This window comes from Petromyzon marinus, chromosome 46, assembly GCF_048934315.1.
Source record: "Petromyzon marinus isolate PM22_M1 ecotype Great Lakes invasive population chromosome 46, UKy_Petmar_22M1.pri1.0, whole genome shotgun sequence".
NCBI lineage: Eukaryota > Metazoa > Chordata > Hyperoartia > Petromyzontiformes > Petromyzontidae > Petromyzon > Petromyzon marinus.
The window spans coordinates 15,382,881-15,408,907 of record NC_133712.1 but is presented as its reverse complement, the minus strand read 5'-3'; the positions used below and the strand labels follow the sequence as shown (position 1 = coordinate 15,408,907).

Sequence of the window (26,027 nt, the reverse complement as noted above, 5' to 3'; positions counted from 1 at the left end):
TGTTGTGACCTGCAGTGTGGTGAGTGGGTGGGTGAGTGGGTTGTTGTGACCTGCAGTGTGGTGAGTGGGTGGGTGAGTGTGTTGTTGTTACTTGCAGTGTGGTGAGTGGGTGGGTGAGTGGGTTGTTGTGGGCTGCGGTGTGGTGAGTGAGTGGGTGGGTGAGTGAAGTGTTGTGAGCTGCAGTGTGGTGGTGAGTGGTTGAACGCAGTGTGAAGGAAACGGTCAGTGTCTGCTCGTCCATGACCTCGGCATGAGAGGAGGAATTGAGCAGCGAAGTTCGTGGCAACAGTCGCCGTAATAGTCGCGATAGAAGAGTGATAAGGAGGCGGCTGACCGCTGGCGAGCGTGCGAGCGATTGTAGCGAATCAGTGCGGGGTCATCGATCACCCTGGCTGGGTTCTTCAACCCAGATACGACACCAGCAGGGTTCCAACTTTGGCCAAATCTGTGCTTTGTACAGCAGCAGCGGTGGCGGTTGCGAGCAGTCATTGTTTTGTTGGGAATATAAACAGCGGAGGTGAAGTATCCGGGGAACGGGCATCGACCACTTGAAATCAGGGCAATCAGAGTCGGTAGATATTCATACAAAAGTCTGCTTTGACAACCTCATCTCTTTAAAGTGGCCTTCCCTCTGTAGTTTGGTCGGTTTCTCTGCTGGTTCTGTTTTTGTTTCCTGCTGTTCATGCGTCGAGCACTGGGAATCCCTGGATGGAAAAGCGCATTATACGTTTGAGTTATTACGATTAAATTTTTGATTTAAAGCTTTCGTGACTGCAGGGATTCATATTCTTCGTTCTTTCGGTAAGGTCACAAAAGAACCAAGAATATTATTACGATTATTTATTACATCATTAAATCCCCCCGCCCACCACCAGCAACACCAACACCAACACCCCGTGCTCTCAGCTCGCGATACAAACGAGTGCGGCGCACCGAAGCGTGCAGGTGCGCGACTACGGCGCAGCTTTATGAATTGGCAAATACCATCAAAATAAAATAAAAACCCAAACCCCATGCGGCTTCACGGCCAGCGTGAGTGGCAGCGGGGCCACGAGCGAGCGAGGCGTTTGAAGTCACCAGGGGCAGGGTGACGCTGATCTCCGAAGCCAGGATGGAGCGATGGCGGTCCCCTTCACATTTCTACCCCGAGGGCTTGCCCGAGGGGTTGTTGGACATTGTCGCCGCGGCGGTAATCAATGGATGAAGGCGCTGTCGGCGGGGCGGTGGATGTGTAGGGGCGCTTCAGAGAAAAGCGCAGCAGCAGCAGCAGCATCATCAGCAGCAGCAGCATCAGCAGAAGCATCAGCAGCAGCAGCATGAGACCCGCACGAGATTCAAAAGCGCCGCCCGGAGATCTCCAGATCGGGGTGTTGTGACACGGAGAGATGGCCATCTGCGTCGACTTCGACAAGTCTCCCAAACCCTTTGAACTGGAGGAGGTGGAGGAGGAGGTGGGAGGGGGGTAACAAAGCCGCTGGGCGCGTGTGGTCAGATGGGTGAAGTTCGTCGGTGGCGATAGCAAGGGGGGAGATTGGCTTGAGTTGTTTCAAGGCGCGATGATGGCAGGACGCGATGTTACCTTCTGTTGTTGTTGTTGTTGTCGCTATCAGCCATCTCCCTACTCCCATACCCCGGGTGTGGCGGAGAGCGGTATCGAAAACAGTCCGAAAACAACACGTGATGGTGGTGGTGATGGTGGTGGTGGTTGGTGGTGGTGGTTGGTGGTGGTTGGTGGTGATGGTGGTGGTGATGGTGATGGTGGTTGGTGGTGGAGATGGTGGTGGTGATGGTGGTTGGTGGTGATGGTGGTGGTGATGGTGGTGATGGTGGTGGTGATGGTGGTGGTGGTGATGGTGGTGGTGGTGATGGTGGTGGTGATGGTGGTGGTGGTGATGGTGATGGTTGGTGGTGATGGTGGTGGTGATGGTGGTGGTGATGGTGGTGGTGGTTGGTGGTGGTGATGGTGGTGGTGATGGTGGTGGTGATGGTGGTGGTGGTGGTGATGGTGGTGGTGATGGTGGTGATGGTGGTGGTGGTTGGTGGTGGTGGTGATGGTGGTGGTTGGTGGTGATGGTGGTGGTGGTAGTGATGGTGATGGTGGTTGGTGGTGATGATAGTGGTGGTGGTGGTTGGTGGTGATGGTGGTGGTGATGGTGGTGGTGATGGTGGTGGTGGTTGGTGGTGGTGATGGTGGTGGTGATGGTGGTGGTTGGTGGTGATGGTGGTGGTGATGGTGGTGGTGGTGGTGATGGTGGTGGTGGTTGGTGGTGGTGGTGGTGATGGTGGTGGTGGTTGGTGGTGGTGATGGTGGTGATGGTGGTGATGGTGGTGGTGATGGTGGTGATGGTGGTGGTGGTGATGGTGGTGGTGGTGGTGATGGTGGTGATGGTGGTGGTGGTTGGTGGTGGTGGTGATGGTGGTGGTTGGTGGTGATGGTGGTGGTGGTAGTGATGGTGGTGGTGATGGTGGTTGGTGGTGATGATAGTGGTGGTGATGGTGGTGATGATGGTGGTGGTTGGTGGTGATGGTGGTGGTGATGGTGGTTGGTGGTGGTGATGGTGGTGGTTGGTGGTGATGGTGGTGGTGATGGTGGTGATGGTGATGGTGGTGGTGGTGATGGTGGTGGTGGTGATGGTGGTGATGGTGGTGGTGGTTGGTGGTGGTGATGGTGGTGGTGATGGGGGTGGTGATGGTGGTGATGATGGTGGTGATGGTGGTGGCGGTGATGGTGGCGGTGATGGTGGCGGTGGTGGTGGTGGTGATGATGGTGGTGGTGATGGTGGTGGTGATGATGGTGGTGATGGTGGTGGTGGTTGGTGGTGGTGGTTGGTGGTGGTGATGGTGGTGGTGGTGATGGTGGTGATGATGGTGGTGATGGTGGTGGTTGGTGGTGGTGATGGTGGTGGTGGTGATGGTGGTGGTGGTTGGTGGTGGTGATGGTGGTGGTGATGGTGGTGGTGGTGATGATGATGATGGTGGTGATGGTGGTGGTGGTTCGTGGTGGTGGTGATGATGATGGTGGTGGTGATGGTGGTTGGTGGTGATGGTGGTGGTGGTGATGGTGGTGGTGGTGATGATGATGGTGGTGATGGTGGTGGTGGTTGGTGGTGCGTCATAATCTAAAAATTGGTTCATGCGATGTCTAAGCAGTTAGAGGACGGATGTCGGTTCACATGTTGATTGTAGAGGAGCGGTGCGTGAGGCTGCACCGGTGTACCGCCGCTACTTTGTGAACAACAGCAGCACTGTGGCCTATAAAGGAGAAATAAAATAGACGGTGCGTGAACCCCTATCAGAGCCCTACCGTGTTACAGACCAACTCAGAGCTTATTGGTCACCCCGTGGTACCCCTTAAAAATCTCAGCGTTCATCCTACAAAGTCCCATCATCACAAGGGAGAAACACAAACGAATAGACGCGATTTTTGCTTTTGCCCGTATTGAAACGGCTGTACGCCGTATGGACCAGAAAACTCAATTTCCCTGCACAAGAACACAGGGCGAAACCGTACGGGTTGACGGCTATGTGTGTGTGTGTGTGACAGGCGACGTTTCAGGCATCATAGCCTAAGAGGTTGAGCGGCCTCTCGATGTGCCGTGAAGAACGACCATGGCCCGAAACGTCGTTTTTGTTTTCTCGAGGCCCACGGTTCTATTGTCGGGCGCGTTGAGTTTCTTGGCAACGTTGTGTTTTAGACGTATCACGAGAGAGAAAGAGAGAGATCTCCCCGCTTTGCCTTAAGTGACTGTAGGGGCGAGTGCTGTTCGCGAGCACCTGTGAAGGCCGGCACGCCACTCGAGGGGGTGGGTGGCCAGCACCACGCCCGGACGCCTTTGTCTCCCCACTGCCGACGTTTACACACCGCACCAGGCGCTCGTTTGAGGCTGAGTCGACCTAGGCGAGGCACAGGACCGGTTCAAATATTCGCCACTGTTGCTGGTCGTGAGCGGAAATCGAACTTGGGTGGCTGGGTTCGTAAGTGCAGGGCGCATTAACCCTTGCACCGCCGCTACATAACAAAACAAAAACGTTTTTCGCCACTAAGTGGCGGTGACATCACCACGGCGCTTGTGCCAGGCTAGGTGCACGTTGAGGCCACGTGAAGTGTCGAACGCCCCGCTGGCAGGAGATCACGGGGCAGACCCAGGTGCCACGGGTCGACTTACTGTGATGACTGAGATGACTGGCTGATGCACCACCTGTGCCCCCTACTGTGCCAACTCGCTGTATTTTAGCCACCCGGCGCTCTGCTCGTTGTTGTGAGCGTCGCGTCTCTGCACCCTTTTGTGACCGGAGGGCGACTGCCTCCAACTGCCCAGTAGCAGCAGCAGCAGCGTCCTTCACGAGCCTCCTCCTCCACAGAGGCCGATCTTGACACCGCTGGTACCAGTCCTAGGCAAGTCCACCCAGCTCCACGTCCTCCCATATCCCATCGGCTCCATCTCTTCTTCCAGCCCCGTGCCGTGCCCGTTCAGCCCCCTCTCTCTATCTGGCCAAACGGAAGCTGTTTGGGCACGCGGGCGAGATGACTCTACCAAGTGTGTCACACACACACACACGTGCTGATGGTGGGCAGCCTGCATTCCCAAAACCCATTGTTACTTGCTCGAGCTACCGTTGAATACGGCTACAGCTAGAGACCGGCTCGAGTACTTGCTGGCAACCTCGAAACCGGGGCGGAGCCGCTTGCGAATACCTCGCGTCCGAGGTGGCGGTATTGCCCCGGGCGGTGGGTGTTGTAGACACCCGGCACTTCGTGGTGGGGTTGTGGCCAGTGCGGGCAGTGAGCAGGGCAGCGGCTGCCATGAGATGAGCCGGTGAGTGCGTGCCGATCCGGTGAGGGTGTGGTGGCCCGGTGATTGTGGAGATCCGGTGAGTGTGTGGCGACAGGAGAGCGAGGCGTGTGGTGAGTGTGTGGCGACAGGAGAGCGAGGCGTGTGGTGAGTGTGTGGCGACAGGAGAGCGAGGCGTGTGGTGAGTGTGTGGCGACAGGAGAGCGAGGCGTGTGGTGAGTGTGTGGCGACAGGAGAGCGAGGCGTGTGGTGAGTGTGATTGCAGGGCGAGGAGTGGGTCAGGGTGCGGACGGTGAGAGCGAGCGACTGCTGCTCAGTCTGCACAGATGGGATCGCAAACACCCCAACCACCACCACCACCACACTCACCACCACCACACCCACCACCCACCACTAACTCCCCACCACCAACACACCCCCCCACTACCCCCACCACACTCCCCCACTACACCCCCCCACCACCACACCCTCCACCACCACCCCACCACTAACTCCCCACCACCACCACACCCCACCCACCACCACTACATCCCCCCACCACTACCGACCACTACCCACCACCACACCCCCCCCCACCACCACCACACCCCCCCACCACCACCACACCCCCCAACACACCCCCCCACCACCACCCACGTTGAAACGAGCAAGAATCTCTCGCGCGAATACCCGCGACATCAATCGCGTTGTTGTTGTTGACACACGGCGACATTGATTGTGTTGTTGTTGTTGTTGACACACGGCGACATCGATCGCGTTGTTGTTGGCACACGGCGTCATTGGGGGGGGAGGGGGGCGGGTGCCCCCAGTGGACCCCTCGAGGCGCGTGGGACGACCCCTGTCTGCCGACTCAGCTGGGCCCAGTGGGCGACGCCGATTTCGCTATCGCCGTGCACGCGGGGGGGGGGGGAGGTGGTCAGGGGGCGAGAGGAGTCGAATCTACGGCGGCGTTTCTCGAACTTTATGTGAGGACGGACTTCGGCCGATGCAAAACGTTTCCGTGCGGATCGCCCAGCCACGGGCCCCCACCCCACCCCTCGTGACATGAGAACGCATCCACTCATCTCTCTCAATGTACCAGTCGAGCTAAATTATTCATCTTGACTTAAAGCTTTCGTGACTGCAGGAATTCATATCATTTGGGTGTTTCGGTAAAGTCACGTAGATAGGTTCAAAGGAAATAACCTATCTACGTGGCTTTACCGAAAGAGCCAAATCATATAAATTATTAATATTACCGGAATATAAGAATACATTTTTAACGGAGCTATAAGTCTTTTTTTATGGGGAGGAGGGGGTGGGGCATTTAGATCTTAGAGGTTAAGGGTAGTTTAAGTCTGGGTAGGTTACCTAACTTTATTTTTAAATGGAACATAAGTAAAACATGAATATTAATGTCCCCGAACAAGCGTCGTGATTGTTGTGCGGATCAAGCGGCGCTTGGCATCCGAGCCCTGTGGGACCTTCTGCAGGACCGCCGGGGACCCCTGATGTGGAACCGGGGACCGCACTCCGAGAGCCACCGCTCCTCTTGGATGAGTGGCGAGCATTTTCTCCAAGACAATTGTGACGGTGCGTTGTTGCTGCCCAGCGCTATAAATCCCCTCGCTGCACGAGTGTCGTGGCCAGGCTGTGTGGATCGTTGGTGGGGGGGGGGGGGGGCTACTTGACGACGGGGTCAGCACTCGAGAACCCGCACCTTCAACAGGGACAGGGCCCCTGTCGCATCTGACGGCTCACGGCTGAATCGGTGGCGCTCACGCCGGAGAGGGAAACCAAATCGTGGCGCCGGGCATGGCACCGCCACTCCCGCACGAGGGGCCACAGCCGCCGCCGTCGTGATCGCGTTACGGTCGTTCAACAAACAGAAAATGAACCCCCACCGACAAAACGAGGTGAAATTGCCGATAAAATAATGAAAAGGTGCCACGTGTCGCGCGGAGCGCCTAGCAAAAGGGGCGACGTCGCCTTCGCCGTCGGTGCAACGCTGGCCCGACGTTCCCACGACGTTGGCGGCGCGACGTCGTGGGACCCGCGGGCCAACGTTGAGGCCCGAGGGTTTCCACGTTTACGTTTTTTTTTCCTTCGTGATTTATCGTGGGAAACCTTTCACCCGGGGTTTGGCGCGTACGCCGCTCTGTCGTCGGCGCGCACTCCCGGGCCGCTCGACGCCCCGTCGGTAGCGGTTTAATATCTGGAGTAAAAACACGCACACACACACACAAAAACCCCAACAATGTGCGCCGAGGTGGCATTCACCACCGCACCCTTAAAAAGGTCTCCATTGCCGTAGCTGCCCCACTCGCCGCGGCCACCACCACCACTACCCACCACCCACCACCCACCACCACCACTACCCACCACCACCCACCACCACCACCACCCACCACCACCACCCGCCACCACCACCCGCCACCACCCACCATTAGCCACCACTACCCACCACCACCACCACCACTACCCACCACCACCACTACCCACCACCACCACCCACCACCACCCACCACCACCCACCACCACCCACCACTAGCCACCACTACCCACCACCACCACTCCGGCACAGCGCACAGCGTCATCACAGTGACTCGTGCCCGCTTGGAGGGGGCAGCACATTCACGGCCCCTGTGGGCACAGCGCTGTGAAGACCGTGGGTGACGATACTCATTTGTCTCTCCTCTCGCGTGACGATACTCACTTGTCTCCCCGTGACGATACTCACTTGTCTCCCCGTGACGATACTCACTTGTCTCTCCTCTCGGGTGACGATACTCACTTGTCTCCCCGTGACGATACTCATTTGTCTCTCCTCTCGCGTGACGATACTCACTTGTCTCCCCGTGACGATACTCACTTGTCTCCCCGTGACGATACTCACTTGTCTCTCCTCTCGGGTGACGATACTCACTTGTCTCCCCGTGACGATACTCATTTGTCTCTCCTCTCGCGTGACGATACTCACTTGTCTCCCCGTGACGATACTCACTTGTCTCTCCTCTCGGGTGACGATACTCACTTGTCTCCCCGTGACGATACTCACTTGTCTCTCCTCTCGGGTGACGATACTCACTTGTCTCCCCGTGACGATACTCACTTGTCTCTCCTCTCGCGTGACGATGGCCACTTCGCGCGGGTGGCTACGTGCGGTGCGCTAGAAGTTCGGCGTACGTACGCACAAACGTACGTATCAAACAGGGACGTGCGGTCAGGGGAGGCTAGGGGAGGTAGAGCTTCACCTGTTATACTCCAATGAAGATAGCTGTTACGAAAAGTAAAAATTAAATTAATTTAAAAAAAATAATAAAATAAATTTTAAGATTTTTCCCACTGATCCGTGTTATGAATGTCATTTCTGTACGATTCCAAACATTTTTATAGTCAAGATCGCCAAATTTGCGGAGCTCCGCTGCAAATGCAGGGAGAGACGAGAGGTGAGGCAGCCACAGGCTCAGCCTCCCCTCTGATTGCGCAACCCCTCAGTAACTTGATGGAGCGCGGGCAAATAGGCGCGTGCCCGTTACTATCTCTCTGTGTGTCACCAATGTAATGTTTGTAGACCCCTTCATTTCATGTCCTCGTGAACTCGGCCAAGTCGAACATTTATGACGGTAAACGTTGACGTCACAAAGGGCACTGAAAATTCGGCTGTCGGCACGGCGGACGCGTAAAAAAAAAACCACGGATCACGTGCGACGGCATCACGCTCGCCGGCACTGGATTGCACGTCCTTGTTGTCGTTGTTGTTGTCGTCGTTTAAGTCGCGTTCTCTCTGGCCTGGAATGCAACGCAGAAGACGTTCCCGCCCAGTCAGCGCAGGGCCAAAGCAGATTGGAACCGTTGTGGGTGGCCCGTGAGTGTGCGTGTGGTGGAACGTCCGATTAACGTTTTTGGCCCAATGTTCCACGTTTAACTGTCTCTCACCTCTCTCTCACCTCTCTCTCACCTCTCTCTCACCTCTCTCCTCTCTCTCTCTCTCTTCCAAATGGCTCAGTCGTCTGTTTTAAACCGCAGCCGCGAATCAAATTGGGAGCTTCCCCACGTGGTTACAACTCGCATCTGTGAGTGCAGTACAGCAAGTAACACGTAATCGCTACGACAGACTCGCCCCAAATTTCCCTACAAAAGACTCACACCCACGCTGGTTTGAACTAATAAATACAAACACAGCTGCCTTGTTGTTAGTGCTCCATAGGCACAGCAGAACGTTGCTAACGCAATGTGCGTGTGTATGTTGAACTTCGTGCGTACCGTACGTATCGGAGCTGCCTTGCCCTTTTGTGGTGAACCTCAAAGCGAATCCCTCCGCGGTTCCGGCACTCGCTCCGCCTCGTCGGTTATTACGCAAAAGGGGCGCTCGCCCCCGCCTCTTCTTAATCGTTCATCGTACTCCTGATGATAATATTGTCCCTTATCTTGAATCTCAACGTAAACTCCAAGCTGTTGGGTTTTAGGTCTGCTCACGGCCCGCCCATCCATCACTGCCACCTCGTCGGACATAGCGGATGCCTTTCGGTTATCTTGGACGTTTTACTTGCGCGGCGGTGCACGCGGCTGCCTGCAATCCAGCAGCGGCGTGGAGGCAACGGCGAGGGTTGGTGGATCACCGCAACGGATGTTGTCAAACTCCCTTGCCGTGAGCGTCGAGGAGGGCGCCGTACCCCCCCCCCTCCCCCCTCTGCGGCTCGCCATGCAGGAGAAGGAGAAGGGGCGGCAATAAGTGAGGACTCCGCCCATTCCATCCGTACGGGATAGTGTGTTGCCCCCTCGCACGCGACGGCCTTCTCCGGCCACACCGGGTTTCTTCCACGTGCAATCGTCAATTAAGACTTTAATATATAGAGGAGTGCGGAGCTTGGGGAAGGGGTCGGGGGAAAATTTGGTGCTGGCTCCTCACCGCCTGGCTGCTGTTGCTGCCTTCCCGCTACTCCTGAGTCGTCGGCCCTCCCGTTCTCTCTCTCTCTCTCTTAGCGAGCGGGCGAACGCTGTGCAGCGGCGGTGCGGTGTCACAAGTTGACATCCTTCTCTGTCAGGCTCTCGAAAAACCTTCGAGACCAAGTTCACATCACCGTGCGGCCTCTCGCTTATTTAAATTGTGGCCTTAGCCGTAGGGTGGATGGGTTGGGTTGGGTTGGTTCTCGAATGATCCCCCGAGCTGAATAAAGCGGTGCGGAAAACTCCGAAGCATTCTCGGATTCCTCCGCAATTTCCGCGGCTGTCCCTCGGATCACCGTTAGCCTGCCTCGCTCTCCTTCCGCGCACGCGTTGAGCTTCTTCGAGCCGTCGGAGGCGATGATGACGCCTCACAAAATGGACTCGTCAAGTTTAAGTGAGCGTTTTAAGCCGACGTCGACGCCTCGCACGTCCGCTCCGTCGGTGAATGAAGCTCGGAAGGGATTTGCAGTGAGGTTTTTTTCGATAGCCTCCATCGGCGTCCTACGTCCGTAGAACGTCCGCTCAATCACACGCGGGACAACATGTCAGTGCTTAATGAGCACCAGTTGGATTTTTACTGAACCCTGGCGGAACGTATGAGATACGTTCCGCCGATGCTCTAATGAAAATGCCGCAAACTGTGAGACCTGGCTCCCTGGTCGAATTCGCCTTTGAACTCACCTCGCAGAGAGGGCAAAATAAACAGACGATGATTAATTATTGCTCCCTTCAGCTACTCATCAGCAACTTGTTGATTCAGTTTTCTAGGTGGGAGCTGGGTGCTCAACCCCCAGATGTGACGATAGGTTTCGAATTCCGGCTGAATTTTGTCTTCGTACAGCAGCAGCATTAATCATTGCTCAGAGTCAAAAAGGGCGCTTTGGCATGGAAAGTAAATCGAAGCGGCTTTGATGCCTCCGTGGTCAGATTAGCGATGGAGCCATTCCCTTTGGCAAGGCCACGCAAACGAGCGCTGGATATTTGCGGCGGTACGTACGCGAGTCGAAGGGGCGACGCTAACGTACAACCAGCGTCTCTGGAAACCCATTGTAATCTGTAAAGCCGCATTACCCCCCAACACGGGAATGCGTAGCCTTCAATGTCCAAGTGTCTGTTCGCAAAAGAAGGCTTCATGTGCGTATCCACTTCGATTTCGTTGCCTTTCAACCGCACCTCCAATTGGCGCGGATGGCTACGTACAGCGCGAAAGAAGTTCAACGGACATGCTACAACAAAGACAAAGATCCCCCGTATAGCCTTAACAGACTGTAGGGGTAAGTGCTGTTAGCGAGCACCTATGAAGGCCGGAATGGTACACGAGGGGTGGGTGGCCAGCACCACGCCCGACCGCCTTTGTCTCCCTAGTGGCAATGTTTACACACCGCACCAGGTACTCATTTGAGGCTGAGTCGACCTAGGAGAGGCCCGGGACCGGTTCAGATAATCGTCACTGGTGTTGGCCGTGAGCGGGAATCGAACCCGGGTCGCCAGGTTCATAGCGCAGCGCACTAACCGCTACACTACCGCTCCCCATACAACACACACGCACGCACACACGCGTACCTAGGCAGAAGCTCTTTGACTCATTTATCCTGCTAACCCTGTTTCAGCTGGGCACCGTTAGCTTGCGAGCCTGTACTTTAGGGCGGTCGCCACAACGTAAACCTTCTGAGACTTTCGTGTCCTGCCAGGCTTGATGGCTTTTGCATGCCAATCGCTCCCCCCTGCCATCGGTGACTTCATCGGCGTGTCGGTGTCGCTCGAGCATCGTGTGGCCAGAGTTGCGATGCGGCCAACAAAAAATGCTTGACCCTGAGCCGATGCAAATACAGGTAACTCCTCGACTTACGAACGAGTTAGGTTCCAACGGTTTGTTCTCAAGTCGATGTGTTCGTAAGTCCAACTTTACTCCTGTCGATTCCAAACACGCTGTACGGCGTGCACACTAAACACGGGGAATGGCTTTAAGAGTTGTGTCATATCCTGTAGACGTAGATGCCACTGGTTCTTCACGTCCTGCAGATGTAGATGCCACCACGGCGGTTGAACTTACGACTCTCGGTCCGAACGGGGGACTGGACCCTACGGACAGGTTTATTCGTGTCTCTGAAAGTTCGTAAGTCGAGTGCTCGTAAGTAGAGGAGTCCCTGTAGTGGCAACGTTCTTGGGGGTTTTGCCCTGCGCAGCGAGGGCTACGTGTCATCTGCATATACGAACTTGCGAGATGGCGTGCGTGGCAGGCCACGTGCGTGTGTATATGTGTGTGTGTTATGAACCTGGCGACCCGGGTTCGATTCCCGCTCACGGCCAACATCAGTGACGATTATCTGAACCGGTCCCGGGCCTCCCCTAGGTCGACTCAGCCTCAAATGAGTACCTGGTGCGGTGTGTAAACATCGCCACTGGGGAGACAAAGGCAGTCGGGCGTGGTGCTGGCCACCCACCCCCTCGTGTACCGTTCCGGCCTTCATAGGTGCTCGCTAACAGCACTTGCCCCTACAGTCTGTTAAGGCTATATGGGGGATCTTTGTCTTTGTGTGTGTTAAATAGTGACGGTGATCATAGCGAGTCTTAGAGGGAGGCCATCATTCGTATTTGGGAGTGGTGGCGTAGCGGTTTGCACGCTGCCAACACCAGTGACGATTACGTGAACCGGTCCTGTGCCTCCCCTAAGTCGACTCAGCCTCAAACTAGTACCCGGTGCGGTGTGTAAACATCGTCACTGGGGAGACAAAGGCGGCCGGGCGTGTTGCTGGCCACCCCACCCCCTCGTGTGCCGTGCCGGCCTTCGCTAACAGCACTTGCCCTAAAATTATGTTAAGGCTATATGGGCGACCTTTGTCTTTGTGTCCGTATGTGTGTGTGTGTGTTAAATAGTGACGGTGCTCGTGGTGAGCTTTGGAGGTAGGCTGTCGTTCGTAATTTGATGTCGGCTGCTGGCCGAATCGTCCCCTTGAAGAAGCCCTTGACGAAGCTCAATGGGGAAATCAATCTCCGAGTCTAGATGATTCCTCTCGCTTCCGGTAACAATAACAAGTTTACACAAACAGGCTGCGGGAAAAGCCCATGAGTAGAAATAGTTTTTTTTTCTTTACGAGCTGCGTTTAAAAATATTGAGGACAGCAGAGAGAGAGAGTTAATAAAAATATATAATGATACCAAAGTGACATTGACGGGAAATTGGCGGTGTCACGGCAGGGTCACGGTTGGATACTGGGCATCTGCATACCTGTCAACCCCTTATCAGTGCCCTATCTTATTACAGACCAATTCAGACCTTACTGGTCACCCCGTGCCCCTTTTAAATCTCAACGTTCATCCTACAAAGTCCCATCACAAGGGGAGAAACACGAACAAATTGACACGATTTTTGTGTCCGTATTGAAACGGCTGTACGCCGTATGGACCTGAAAACTCAATTTCCCTGTACAAGAATACGGGGTGAGCCGAATGGGTTGACATCTATGCAATCGGGCGCGCGCACTCAAGGGTACGCAGGCTGGGCGCGTGGATACCGTGCAGGTACACAAGTTGAAACACGCACACGTGTAAACGTCGTGGGCGCCATGTGGCTGCGACAAATCACGCGAATGCTCAAAGCGAGACAAGAGCGTTACCAACACGGCCCTGTGCAGTGAATGTTCGGTGTATTAATGCTTGGCACCTGAGCGCCTGGCGTGATGAAAGTGACAATGCAAACAGAAAACATACTCTGATAATATACGCATTGTCTTTTAAACTGATTGGTCAACACCAGAGACAGCTTTCTTTGGAGCCTCGTCTCAAAGGGCGGTGTTAGACCAGAGGACGCCAAAAGGCGTCTAACACCGTGATGCAAGCCCTGTGAGTAAAGTTTAGACCACAGAGTACGACATTGCGATCGAGAACGAAGCACGGGGCAGACTGGACACCTGAGTCTGGATTCTTTAATGGTTTAATTGGAGGCTATTGTAGACCACTTCGCCACACTGCTCGCTAGTTGATTTACAAAGTGGCGATGTTAAACTGATTGTGAGTGAGCGGGGAAAAAAAATATTTGAGTGTTAAAAAATATAATTTGTATGTGTTTTTTTGTAAGCTTATTGGGATTCAGATAATGCAACCAAATTACAATACAATTACAATACATTGAGGATCTACAATTACTATACATTGATGATCTACAATTACAATACATTGATAATCTACAATTACTATACATTGATGATCTGTGGGCGAGCACATCTCACGATGCTGTACATACTCGGTGGGCTTTTATTTGAGTGCGTGAAGGGGAGTAGAGTGAGATGGGAGGGGAGAGGTAGGAGAGTGCGTGGAGGGGAGTAGAGTGAGATGAGAGGGGAGAGGTAGGAGAGTGCGTGGAGGGGAGTAGAGTGAGATGAGAGGCGTGCATTGATTTAACATTGGTTATTCTGTAACACTCAAAAATTATTTGCTGAATTTGAATTAAGTTTTGGTGAATTTTCAATTCCATGGCGCATCGCTGGTAACTCCACTCCTGTGTTCCATGGTGGGTGGGTGGGGGATTGGGGGGGGGGTGGGGGGGTGGGTGGTCTGGTGGGGGGGGGTGGGTGTGGGGGGGCACACCCCCCTCCTTTTGCCTCCGCGTCCGTCCTCCCGTGCGCGCCCAGGTAGCCGAGAGGCGGCGTTCGTGTACGCCATCTCGTCGGCCGGGGTGGTGCACGCCATCACGCGCGCCTGCAGCCAGGGCGAGCTCACCTCGTGCTCCTGCGACCCCCGCAAGAAGGGCAAGTGGAGGGACGCGCGCGGCGAGTTCGACTGGGGCGGCTGCAGCGACAACGTGGCGTACGGCATCCGCTTCGCCAGGGGCTTCGTAGACGCCAAGGAGAAGAAGGAGAAGGACGCGCGGGCGCTCATCAACCTGCACAACAACCGCTCGGGGCGCAAGGTGCCACCCCACCCTTGATGCACCTCCTCCTGCGCCTCCTCCTCCTGCGCCTCCTCCTCCTGCGCATCCTCCTCCTGCACCTCCTCCTCCTGCACCTCCTCCTCCTGCGCCTCCTCCTCCTGCGCCTCCTCCTCCTGCGCCTCCTCCTCCTGCGCCTCCTCCTGCACCTCCTCCTCCTGCGCCTCCTCCTCCTCTCGCTCTGGCTCCAGGCGCACTCCACTAGACATACACCTGTAGGCACGCTCCGCTAGACATACACCTGTAGGCACGCTCCGCTAGACATACACCTGTAGGCACGCTCCACTAGACATACACCTGTAGGCACGCTCCGCTAGACATACACCTGTAGGCACGCTCCGCTAGACATACACCTGTAGGCACGCTCCGCTAGACATACACCTGTAGGCACGCTCCATTAGACATACACCTGTAGGCACGCTCCGCTAGACATACACCTGTAGGCACGCTCCACTAGACATACACCTGTAGGCACGCTCCGCTAGACATACACCTGTAGGCACGCTCCACTAGACATACACCTGTAGGCACGCTCCACTAGACATACACCTGTAGGCACGCTCCGCTAGACATACACCTGTAGGCATGCTCCGCTAGACATACACCTGTAGGCACGCTCCACTAGACATACACCTGTAGGCATGCTCCGCTAGACATACACCTGTAGGCACGCTCCGCTAGACATACACCTGTAGGCACGCTCCACTAGACATACACCTGTAGGCACGCTCCACTAGACATACACCTGTAGGCACGCTCCGCTAGACATACACCTGTAGGCACGCTCCACTAGACATACACCTGTAGGCACGCTCCACTAGACATACACCTGTAGGCACGCTCCGCTAGACATACACCTGTAGGCATGCTCCGCTAGACATACACCTGTAGGCACGCTCCACTAGACATACACCTGTAGGCATGCTCCGCTAGACATACACCTGTAGGCACGCTCCGCTAGACATACACCTGTAGGCACGCTCCACTAGACATACACCTGTAGGCACGCTCCACTAGACATACACCTGTAGGCACGCTCCGCTAGACATACACCTGTAGGCATGCTCCGCTAGACATACACCTGTAGGCACGCTCCGCTAGACATACACCTGTAGGGACGCTCCGCTAGACATACACCTGTAGGCACGCTCCGCTAGACATAGGCGCACTCCGCTAACTCTAGGCACACTCTGCTTGCTTTGTCTGTGTGTCGATTCATCTGCACTCCGATTAGCACGGTTGGCTCCGTACGGTGCGAAAGAAGTTCAATGTACATGCCCCTGTCTCTATTAGGGATCAAAGATAGCGCCCGTGAAGATGATCCAGCACAAATACAATTTGATTTTAAAGTAATTTGAGTATTAGGTACTTACCCCATAGAATGTGGGGCAAATTGTTTGAGGTGTTACTCTAAAAAACTGAGCGTGAAATGGAAAAGCATTTTCTCACCCGTGGCAGTGACATCACTCTCCGTGCGCGCGTCACCCAATTACGTGATTGCGTCTTGTGACGTCATCCCATGACATCGCATGATTGGCCGTGTGACGTCATTCAATATGTGGCCCAGAAGCTGACGTTTTTCATCATCATCGTCATCGTCGTCGTGGTCGTGATCGTGGTCGTGATCGTGGTCGAGTCCTCCTGTGATGTAACAATCCACCCAGCACCTGCGCACGAGCCGCATTCATCGCTCCTTCTTCATTCATCGCTCCATCTTCATTCATCGCTCCTCCTCCATTCATCGCTCCATCTTCATTCATCGCTCCTCCTCCATTCATCGCTCCTTCTTCATTCATCGCTCCTCCTCCATTCATCGCTCCATCTTCATTCATCGCTCCTCCTCCATTCATCGCTCCTTCTTCATTCATCGCTCCATCTTCATTCATCGCTCCTCCTCCATTCATCACTCCTCCTCCATTCATCGCTCCATCTTCATTCATCGCTCCTCCTCCATTCATCACTCCTCCTCCATTCATCGCTCCTCCTCCATTCATCGCTCCATCTTCATTCATTGCTTCTCCTCCATTCATCGCTCCTTCTTCATTCATCGCTCCTCCTCCATTCATCGCTCCTCCTCCATTCATCGATCCTCCTCCATTCATCGCTCCATCTTCATTCATCGCTCCATCTTCATTCATGTCCGTACCAATGATCCCTGTTGCAGCGTTCATCAAAGCATCGAACAAAGATGGTCACCGCATCGCGTGCTTTCAGATGCACTCCTGCGGCCGTCTGGAACGCTCTTCCTTCCGATGTTAGGAAGCCACTGGAGCTATGCACTTTTACATCATCTAGGTTGAAAACTCATTTCTTTAAAACTGTTTTTTTGTTGTTGAGTGTGTTGTCCTTCCCCTGCACCTCCGAATAGTACGGTTGGCTACGTATGGTGCGAAAGAAGTTCAACATCCATGCGGACAAAGCAATGATTCTCAGGACAAATGCGCGTTGCAGAAATCATGCAAATGCTCGATTGTGTTGGCTCTGTCACGTGGACGTGGGTTGGGGGCGTGACCAGTGGAGAGCCAGGAGCCTCCCCACTTCCTGTCAACCACAGGGCATCCTGGGAGTGCATAATTTCAGCTGCATTCGTTCAACGCAAGCAAACTCTGGCCCGGTTTCGACATCATAGCGTCTCGTCAGGAGCGTCAGGCTTGCTGGTGAACTGCCAGCGGTCAATGTGGGTGGGTATGGCCTAGCTGCCCTGCGTGTGAAATAGGGTCACCGCGTGTTTGGGTTTGACGTGGACAGTCCCGAGATTGTTTGGCGTCAGTGTTCGGGGTGGCAGGCGTGGACTTGTATCGGGATCCGGCACCGTTTTTACTTTCACTTTGTTCCAGGATACTGCACGGTGTCGATAATAGACCGGCGCTGACGGAGACACGCGTCCCGGTTTGGTCTGTACGTACGTACATTAAAATTGTTTTGCACCGTACGTAGCCGACCGTGTTAATCGGAGGTGCGGGGAGGGGGAAGGACAACAAAACTAAAATAACAAAAAGCAGTGGAAAAGGTGTCAACGGCTCCGTGCAATGCGTGAGTGTTGCGTATTTGTGTCGTTTTATTCCGTGTCGGCTGAGCAACGTTGAAGCGGAGAGTGCTTTAGGGCCCCGGCGGCAGTGATGCCAAGGTGAGAGAGTGCGTGGACATTGACCTCGTGACCTCGTAGCCTCACCCGTGGACATGACCTCGTAGCCTCACCCGTGGACATGACCTCGTAGCCTCACCCGTGGACATGACCTCATAACCTCACCCGTGGACATGACCTCGTGGCGTCACCCATGGACATGACCTCGTGGCATCACCCATGGACATGACCTCATAACCTCACCCATGGACGTGAGTGGGTTGGGTCACCCGTGGACATGACCCTGTTGGGTCACCCGTTGTCGCGACCTCGTGGCGTGACCCGTGCACGTGACCGCGGCTGCACTCAAAGGGGGCTTTCGGGGCAAAAAGTGTCAAAAGGAAATAGTGCCCACCTCTGTCTTGGCGCGAATCTCTCGACACCGCAGAGCGAGGACCAATCTCTCGTGTTTCGTACTTGACAACACAAAGTCGGTCGCGTTCGTCGTTGACATCGCTGTGTAGCCGTATAATGAAATGTGTACAACAGGCTGGTCCAAAAAGTCAGGGCACATAGGGTTATTTGATCAATTTTATCACTGACATTACAACTATGTAAATAGTGTATTCTTTACGTTAATATTTTATATATTATATTATCATTAATAATATATTTCTTCTTTCTCTTCTTCTTGTTCCTCTTCTTCTTCTTCCTCCTCTTAAAATAAATATAACAGCCGTCTGGGTCGCTATGGAAACATCTTCTCTGAGGAAGGGCCATGTCCAGAAACGTCGCAACTCTAACGTTTCCCTCACGAATCTACTTTTGGGAACATTATAGCGCCAAATATTGTTGTTTATTATTATTATTGATACTGGTGTAGTGACATAGAATCGGTCGCTTAGCAGCATAGTGCTTGTTGCTAGCAGGGAAGGGGATCTGCAGTTACAGCAGCCCTGACTGACAGCAGGCCACGTGATACGCCAGAGAGAGGGATGTAGGGGAAAGGTTACAGAAGGGGCACGTGGGGGAAGCCCGGGAACCCGCTGGTAGGTTCTAGAGAGGGGGCGTGGCCGGGGTGGAGCGAGGCCACGCTGGGAGCATAAAAGGGGGCCCCGAGCGGGAGCTCGGGGCTGTCGTGTGGAGTGGGACCCCGTCGTGCTGCTGCTGGAGTCTTCGTTGCCGCCTCCGTCTCGGCGTCGCCACTCAGGCAGTCTGCCAGCTGTCCTGACTGGGAGCTGCTGTAGTTGCTGAGTGTGAACTGTGAAGACTGTTAATAAACAGAGTGCCTCTTACTCTTGGTATCTCTGAGTCAGTCACTACACTGGTATAGCCACAACATTTGTTTTATTCTGCGATATCAATTCATCTCAAATTCTACGAACCGCACTTACCGTTGGGTGAAAAATGTTGTCGAAAATCAATGAGATGCCCAGCACAGTGGGAAATAATAATAATAATAAGTATAATAACATTATAGTGTAGCACACTTACAACGAGAAGCTACAGTTACGCTGTCGCAATGTAATGGCTCGGGACGCTGGACTTGCAAATCCTAAGGTGGCTGCTTCAGTCCCACGGCGCACCGGGCGGTCTCACAACCAATTAATTAATTAATTATCACCACCTCCGCCGCCTTTGTCCAAGCCCAGCAGCGTCAAATGGCTTCAACCGCAGACGGTCGACTTGGCGGGGCGGGGGGGGTTCACGTGTGCGGCGGGGTAAAGCCGCGAGGCACTCCTCCGCGTCTTCCGAGACGTGTCGGCGAGGGGGCCCAAAATAAACTCTCTCTGTCAGGGGAGGGGCTCTTTCTCTCTCTCCGGAGCTCCCGGTTGGACAGGGGGCAGGTCGATCCTGCCGGACGTGGCGCCAGCGGGCGGTTGCAGAGCTGCGCCCCTTTTTTTTTTTTACCCCATCACGTTTTTTTTACAATGTCGTGAGAACAAAACGATCGCCGGTTGACCTTTGCGTCCGTTAACTCACCACCTTCCGTGATGTATTCCTCCGGCGATCGTCATTCGTGCCCACGTGAACGGGGCTGCAGCTATTCCACGATGGAGGGGTGGGTTTGTTTTTTTTTGGGGGGGGGGGGTAAGATCGTGTATATAAAATAAAATAAACTAACTCTTCTGTTGCCTGATTAACGCTGCAATTATTATTATGATTTGCTTTTGTCATAGTTCTTCAGTTTGTTGGAATTTCGAGGGTGGTCGTTGATGTTGTTATGATCACCTTTCTGTTTCGCTTAGATTTTATCTAGATTTGTGGGTGGAGTTTAGCTCTTTTACGTACACCGCTTTGAGAAACTTCAACATGAAAAGCGCTTAATAAAAGAGAGGTCATTATTATTATAAATGTGTCGTTAAACCCAACACCGCCAATTCGTTACTCGCACCGCACACACCGGTTGTGTGTTGGAGAGTGAACCCACAACAACATTTACATTTGGGGTACCTTGACGTTTTGCCGCTAATTACAACCAGCCTCATCAGGCGACAGCTAATTAAGGCAAGACTGTGTTTTTGTTTAGTCGTGAATAGAAGCTGCTCACCCGAAAGACGAGGCGAGAGCGGGAGAGTTTGTTTTTTAATTTACAAACACATGGACAGGGTTCCTCTTCGCTGTCCCTCGGTGGACTCGCCTCGGCACGGCCGCTGCACCTCCACCTCGGTGGTGAAACCGCGGGAAACGCTCGGTACAGACGGGTGCCCGCTAACACCCCCCACCACCCCCCCCCCGTGTCCTTCTGTCGACACAGCGTGCGGCGCTGTTATCACCCCCTCATCCCCCCCCCCCCCCCCCACATCTTTCCGTCTTGACACTCCGGCACCCCTCGCTTGTGTCAGGACAGCGGAGGCCGAGATGCATGGCAGCAGCGCGTCTTGTGTTTTACCGTCTTGTGTTTTACCGTCTTGTGTTTTACCGTCTTGTGTTTTACCGTCTTGTGTTTTACCGTCTTGTGTTTTACCGCCTTGTGTTTTACCGTCTTGTGTTTTACCGTCTTGTGTTTTACCATCTTGTGTTTTACCGTCTTGTGTTTTACCGTCTTGTGTTTTACCGTCTTGTGTTTTACCGTCTTGTGTTTTACCGTCTTGTGTTTTACCGTCTTGTGTTTTACCATCTTGTGTTTTACCGTCTTGTGTTTTACCGTCTTGTGTTTTACCGTCTTCTGCTTTACCATCTTGTGCTTTACCGTCTTGTGCTTTACCGTCTTGTGTTTTACCGTCTTCTGCTTTACCGTCTTGTGTTTTACCGTCTTGTGTTTTACCGTCTTGTGTTTTACCGTCTTGTGTTTTACCGTCTTGTGTTTTACCGTCTTGTGTTTTACCGTCTTGTGTTTTACCGTCTTGTGTTTTACCGTCTTGTGTTTTACCGTCTTGTGTTTTACCGTCTTGTGTTTTACCGTCTTGTGTTTTACCGTCTTGTGTTTTACCGTCTTCTGCTTTACCGTCTTGTGCTTTACCGTCTTGTGCTTTACCGTCTTGTGTTTTACCGTCTTCTGCTTTACCGTCTTGTGTTTTACCGTCTTGTGTTTTACCGTCTTGTGTTTTACCGTCTTGTGTTTTACCGTCTTGTGTTTTACCGTCTTGTGTTTTACCGTCTTGTGTTTTACCGTCTTGTGTTTTACCGTCTTGTGTTTTACCATCTTGTGTTTTACCGTCTTGTGTTTTACCGTCTTCTGCTTTACCGTCTTGTGCTTTACCATCTTGTGTTTTACCGTCTTGTGTTTACCATCTTGTGTTTTACCGTCTTGTGTTTTACCGTCTTCTGCTTTACCGTCTTGTGCTTTACCGTCTTGTGCTTTACCGTCTTGTGTTTACCGTCTTGTGTTTTACCGTCTTCTGCTTTACCGTCTTGTGTTTACCATCTTGTGTTTTACCGTCTTCTGCTTTACCGTCTTGTGTTTTACCGTCTTGTGTTTTACCGTCTTGTGTTTTACCATCTTGTGCTTTACTGTCTTGTGCTTTACCGTCTTGTGTTTTACCGTGTTGTGTTTTACCGTATTGTGTTTTACCGTCTTGTGTTCTACCGTCTTGTGTTTTACCGTCTTGTGTTTTACCGTGTTGTGTTTTACCGTGTTGTGTTTTACCGTCTTGTGTTTTACCTTGTTGTGTTTTACCGTCTTGTGTTTTATCGTGTTGTGTTTTACCGTGTTGTGTTTTACCGTCTTGTGTCTTACCGTCTTGTGTTTTACCGTCTTGTGTTTTACCGTCTTGTGTTTTACCGTCTTGTGTTTTACCGTCTTGTGTTTTACCGTCTTTTGTTTTACCGTCTTGTGTTTTACCGTCTTGTGTTTTACCGTCTTGTGTTTTACCGTCTTGTGTTTTACCGTCTTGTGCTTTACCACAAATTTTAAGAAATAAAACCGACCGCCACCCCCCCAACGGTAAACTCAATCAAGTCTGCTGCATTCCCGAAAGCAAGGGCCATCAGGGACACGTACTTATGGTCACATGCGCCCGCCGCCGTGTTGCTGATTATTCCCTCATAGTTTAATCCTCCTCTTTTTTAATTGCCTCCCTCTCATCCCAGGTCTCTTGATGCCTTTGTCCCGAATCCCCTTCCCTTTGGTCTGTAAGTCTGCCAGTTCAGATTCCTTCTGTCGCCCCCCCCTCTCCCCTTTGCTCGTTTGCTTTCTTCCTCCTGGAATATTTCTCCACCCACCAAAATCCCCACCTCACCCACCCAGCCCGCCATGCCAGTCGCTGGCCTCCCACCCCCCTCCCACCTCACCCATTCACTCCCCGCTGAGGTGATGAAGTGTTGGGATTAGGACTCTAATCCGCCGCATTAATGCCGAGCCGTGTAAGCAGCTTTTTGATCAAATGATCTCAAGTCCCCCTTTCTTCCAGGCCCTTGTAACAGTTCGCTATTTTTCCTCATCTTTCACGATTCACTGCGTCAGAAAAGGGGCGGTGGAGGAGGATGATGATGATGATGATGACGGTTCGAGGACAAAAAGAAAGACATTGCTGAGTTGTGCTCTCTGTTTGTTTGCCCGTGAGTAAAAAAAAACATCGTTACGTCCTGCCAGGCCAGCTCTGAAGTGTGATTATGACAAAGGCAAACCCTGATTAACCACCCCCCCTCCTCCTCCTCACGCAAGAGGGTTTTGTTGGCACCGTGTGATGGCAGTTCCCAGCTAGGATCAGCGTCGGCCCGAGTTTGCATGTGAATGGCACCCGGGACGCTCCCAGACGCCGAGGGGCTTGCAGCTAATTTCGAGCCCCCCCCCCCCCCCCACCCCATTCTGCTGTGGCCAAGGTCCAATTCATTCTGGGCACAACTTCCTGTCTATTAAACGATCCATCTCACGGGGCTTCTTATGAAACAATCCATCTCACGGCGAGCGGGGCACCACGCATTCGGAGCGCGATCGTTCGCCCTAGCCCCCCCCCCGCCCCGCGTGAAAAAATAAAAACGGCGTCGTTAAATTGTAATTTTCCTGGGCAACGGATTTTAGAGCTCGTGCAGATATCTCTGCCGGTAACGCGTTCACCATGCGAATTGAAAACTGAAAAGGTGGGGGGGTGGTGGAGCTGCTACCTTCACCGTTCCCCCCCCCCCCCCCCCCAGCAGCAGGGGATCTGTGTCCACCCAGCGGTGTAGATGTGGCACACACGACGGACGAACCCCCTACGTGGCAATTGACGATGAGCAGCCCGCAGCTACGTTCAGCGGTCAATTCCATGTCGACGCCGGTTCGGTCGAGCTTGCGGGTCGCGCACGATGGGGTAGTATACGCACGGGGTGCTCCCGCGTCGTTTCAGGCCGGCGTGCACGAGCAGGCCAAGGAACTTCTTAGAGCCCCCCTCGTGAGAAACGAGGTTTTAAAGTGACCATTCGGTGACTCGAGCCGCCGGCGAATCGGCGCCCTCGTTGAAACGTAACCGTCAACTCTTATTTTATTGTACCAGGTAAGGCCCCACTCAGATGTGCGGCTATTTATCAGAAGCGACCTGGCCACAAATGAAAGCCCAACGAAGACAAATAATTCTCAACGCGCGTCGATTCCAAATGTGGAGGATAAAACCCGAGGACCTGGAGATAAGTCCACGCGACCATGGGGAAAGAGACAAACTCCAAATATACAGCAGGAGCAGCAGGCATCACAGGGTCAGAGTCGAAGCCACGACCTCCTGTATATCAGGCGAGGTAGTCAACATCTCGCCACCTCGGCGCCCCGAAATTCCGCTGGGGGGGGGAGGGGGGGGGGGAAGCTCACCAGGTTCATGACTCTGGGAAACCGGTAACCACTTCTGAAAACGGTTACCGGTTTAACCAGTTATCCTTTAACTAAAAAAAATACCTGCCCAATGCTTTAACACGAAGGCTTTCACGACCAATATCATCCATAATACAGTTTTTTGTTTGTTTAGATCGCGTAAATATATGTTTCATTAAACCCGCCACCACCCGATACAGCCAACTAGTAAGGTTTGTCTGTACGTGACTTTACCGAAAGAACCAAGAATATAAACTAAACAACTTAAAAAAAAAACTAAATCGAACGAGCAGGTGTGACCTCGAAGACAAGACACTTTAATTTAGAGCGGCTCGTACCCTACTGGATGTCGTTACTAACCGTTACTAACCGTTATAGAGTAGGGGGTGGTCTCGGGAGCTTTGCCGAAAGGTGTCGCGGGTTTCCTCGAGGACAAATGAACACTGGTGGAAAGATACTACACTTTGAAGTGTAACGTTTTAATGGGCACTGCACGCAAGCTAGCTGCCGTGGAGATCGCGTGTTGTCTTGCACGAAGTTGCGTATGCGTGCAAACGAAGGGGACGTATGGATGTTGAACTTTGATTTAAAGCTTTCGTGACTGCAGGGATTCATATTCTTGTTTCTTTCGGTAAAGTCACGTAGAAGGGAAATAATAAAGTAATTTAAAAAAATATATAAAACAATAAAAGTTTTATTCTTGGTTCTTTCGGTAAAGTCACGTAGAAGGGAAACAATAGAATAATAAAAATATAAAACAATAAAATTTTCACGACGTTTCGACTGCAACACAAGCAATCATCATCAGGTGTGAAAACCACAGCAAGAAAATTTGAGAATTTAATTGTTTTATATTTAAATTATTTTATTGTTTCCCTTCTACGTGACTTTACCGAAAGAACCAAGAATATGAATCCTTGCAGTCACGAAAGCTTTAAATAAAAAAATAAAAGTATTGTTTTGTATTTTTATTATTTTATTATTTCCCTTCTACGTGACTTTACCGAAAGAACCAAGAATATGATGTTGAACTTCCTTCGCACCGTACACGGACAATTATGTCGGTCACGTTGTAAAATACACTTGTTGACAGTCATAATTTTATTTTGTGCCTGGAATGTTTTAAGGTTTGTTCGATATTTTAACTAAACAACAACATTGACAAGTGAACCACGTCGTGTGAAGCTCAATAATTACGCCAATTATGTGGCGATGCTGCTGCTGAGTTGGCAGCGGTGCACAAAGCACAAATGAATAACAAAAAAACAAACTCAACCACGTTCGTCATTAACAACACTCGTGGCTTTAAAACAATATATAATATTCGACGTTTCAGGCTACGACCCTCCTCATCGCACACAACTGGAGACCGGACAGAATGGAGGCGACACATTTATTGCTGGATTGTTATGACCCTCGAAGTGCCCGAAACGTCCCGAATGTATTTTTTTTATATATTTCAAAGCGGTGTCATTGAAGAGCGCGTGCGTTTTGCGATTCCTTTGTCCTTGTGCACCACTGCCGAATGCACAATCGCCAAGCAAAGTTGTGCAGTGAATGCTTACGGAATCAATGGTCACGCGTTGGTCGTGTGTGCACGTGTGCGCGGCCATTAATCGTTGCTCGCTAACAGCACTTGCCCCAACAGCCTGTTAAGGCTACACGGGGGATCTTTGTCTCTGTTGTGGGAAGCGGTAGCGTAGCAGATTAGCGGACTGCGCTACGAGACTCGAGTTCCATAACCGCTGACCGTCACTGACACCAGTGACGATTATCTCGACCGGTTTGGGCCTCTCCTAGGTCGACTCTGCCTCAAATGAGTACCTGGTGCGGTGTGTAAACATCGCACACTGGGGAGACAAAGGCGGTCGGGCGTGGTGGTGTTGACCACCCACCCCCCTCGCGTGCCATGCGGGCGTTCATAGGTGCTGCTCGCCCACAGTGGCTGGGGACCTCTTTTCTCACGTGTGCACGTTTTCGCGCAGCCATAATAGGTGCTCGCGAACATGCACTTGCCCCGACAGCCTGTTAAGGCTACACGGGGGATCTTTGTTGTGTGTGCGCGCGTGTCCATTTGCATTCAACCGT

At 52.8% G+C, this 26,027-nt stretch overlaps 1 protein-coding gene across 1 annotated transcript in view; it reads left to right on the top strand.

The window, feature by feature from the left end:
- LOC116952268 (protein Wnt-2b-like) overlaps positions 1–26,027 on the top strand; it is a 105,751-nt gene that overhangs the window by 64,455 nt on the left and 15,269 nt on the right. Inside the window, exon 3 of the mRNA XM_032971462.2 lies at positions 14,354–14,631. Within this exon, the coding sequence (XP_032827353.2) occupies positions 14,354–14,631 (278 nt within the window). The remainder of the gene's footprint in view (positions 1–14,353; positions 14,632–26,027) is intronic.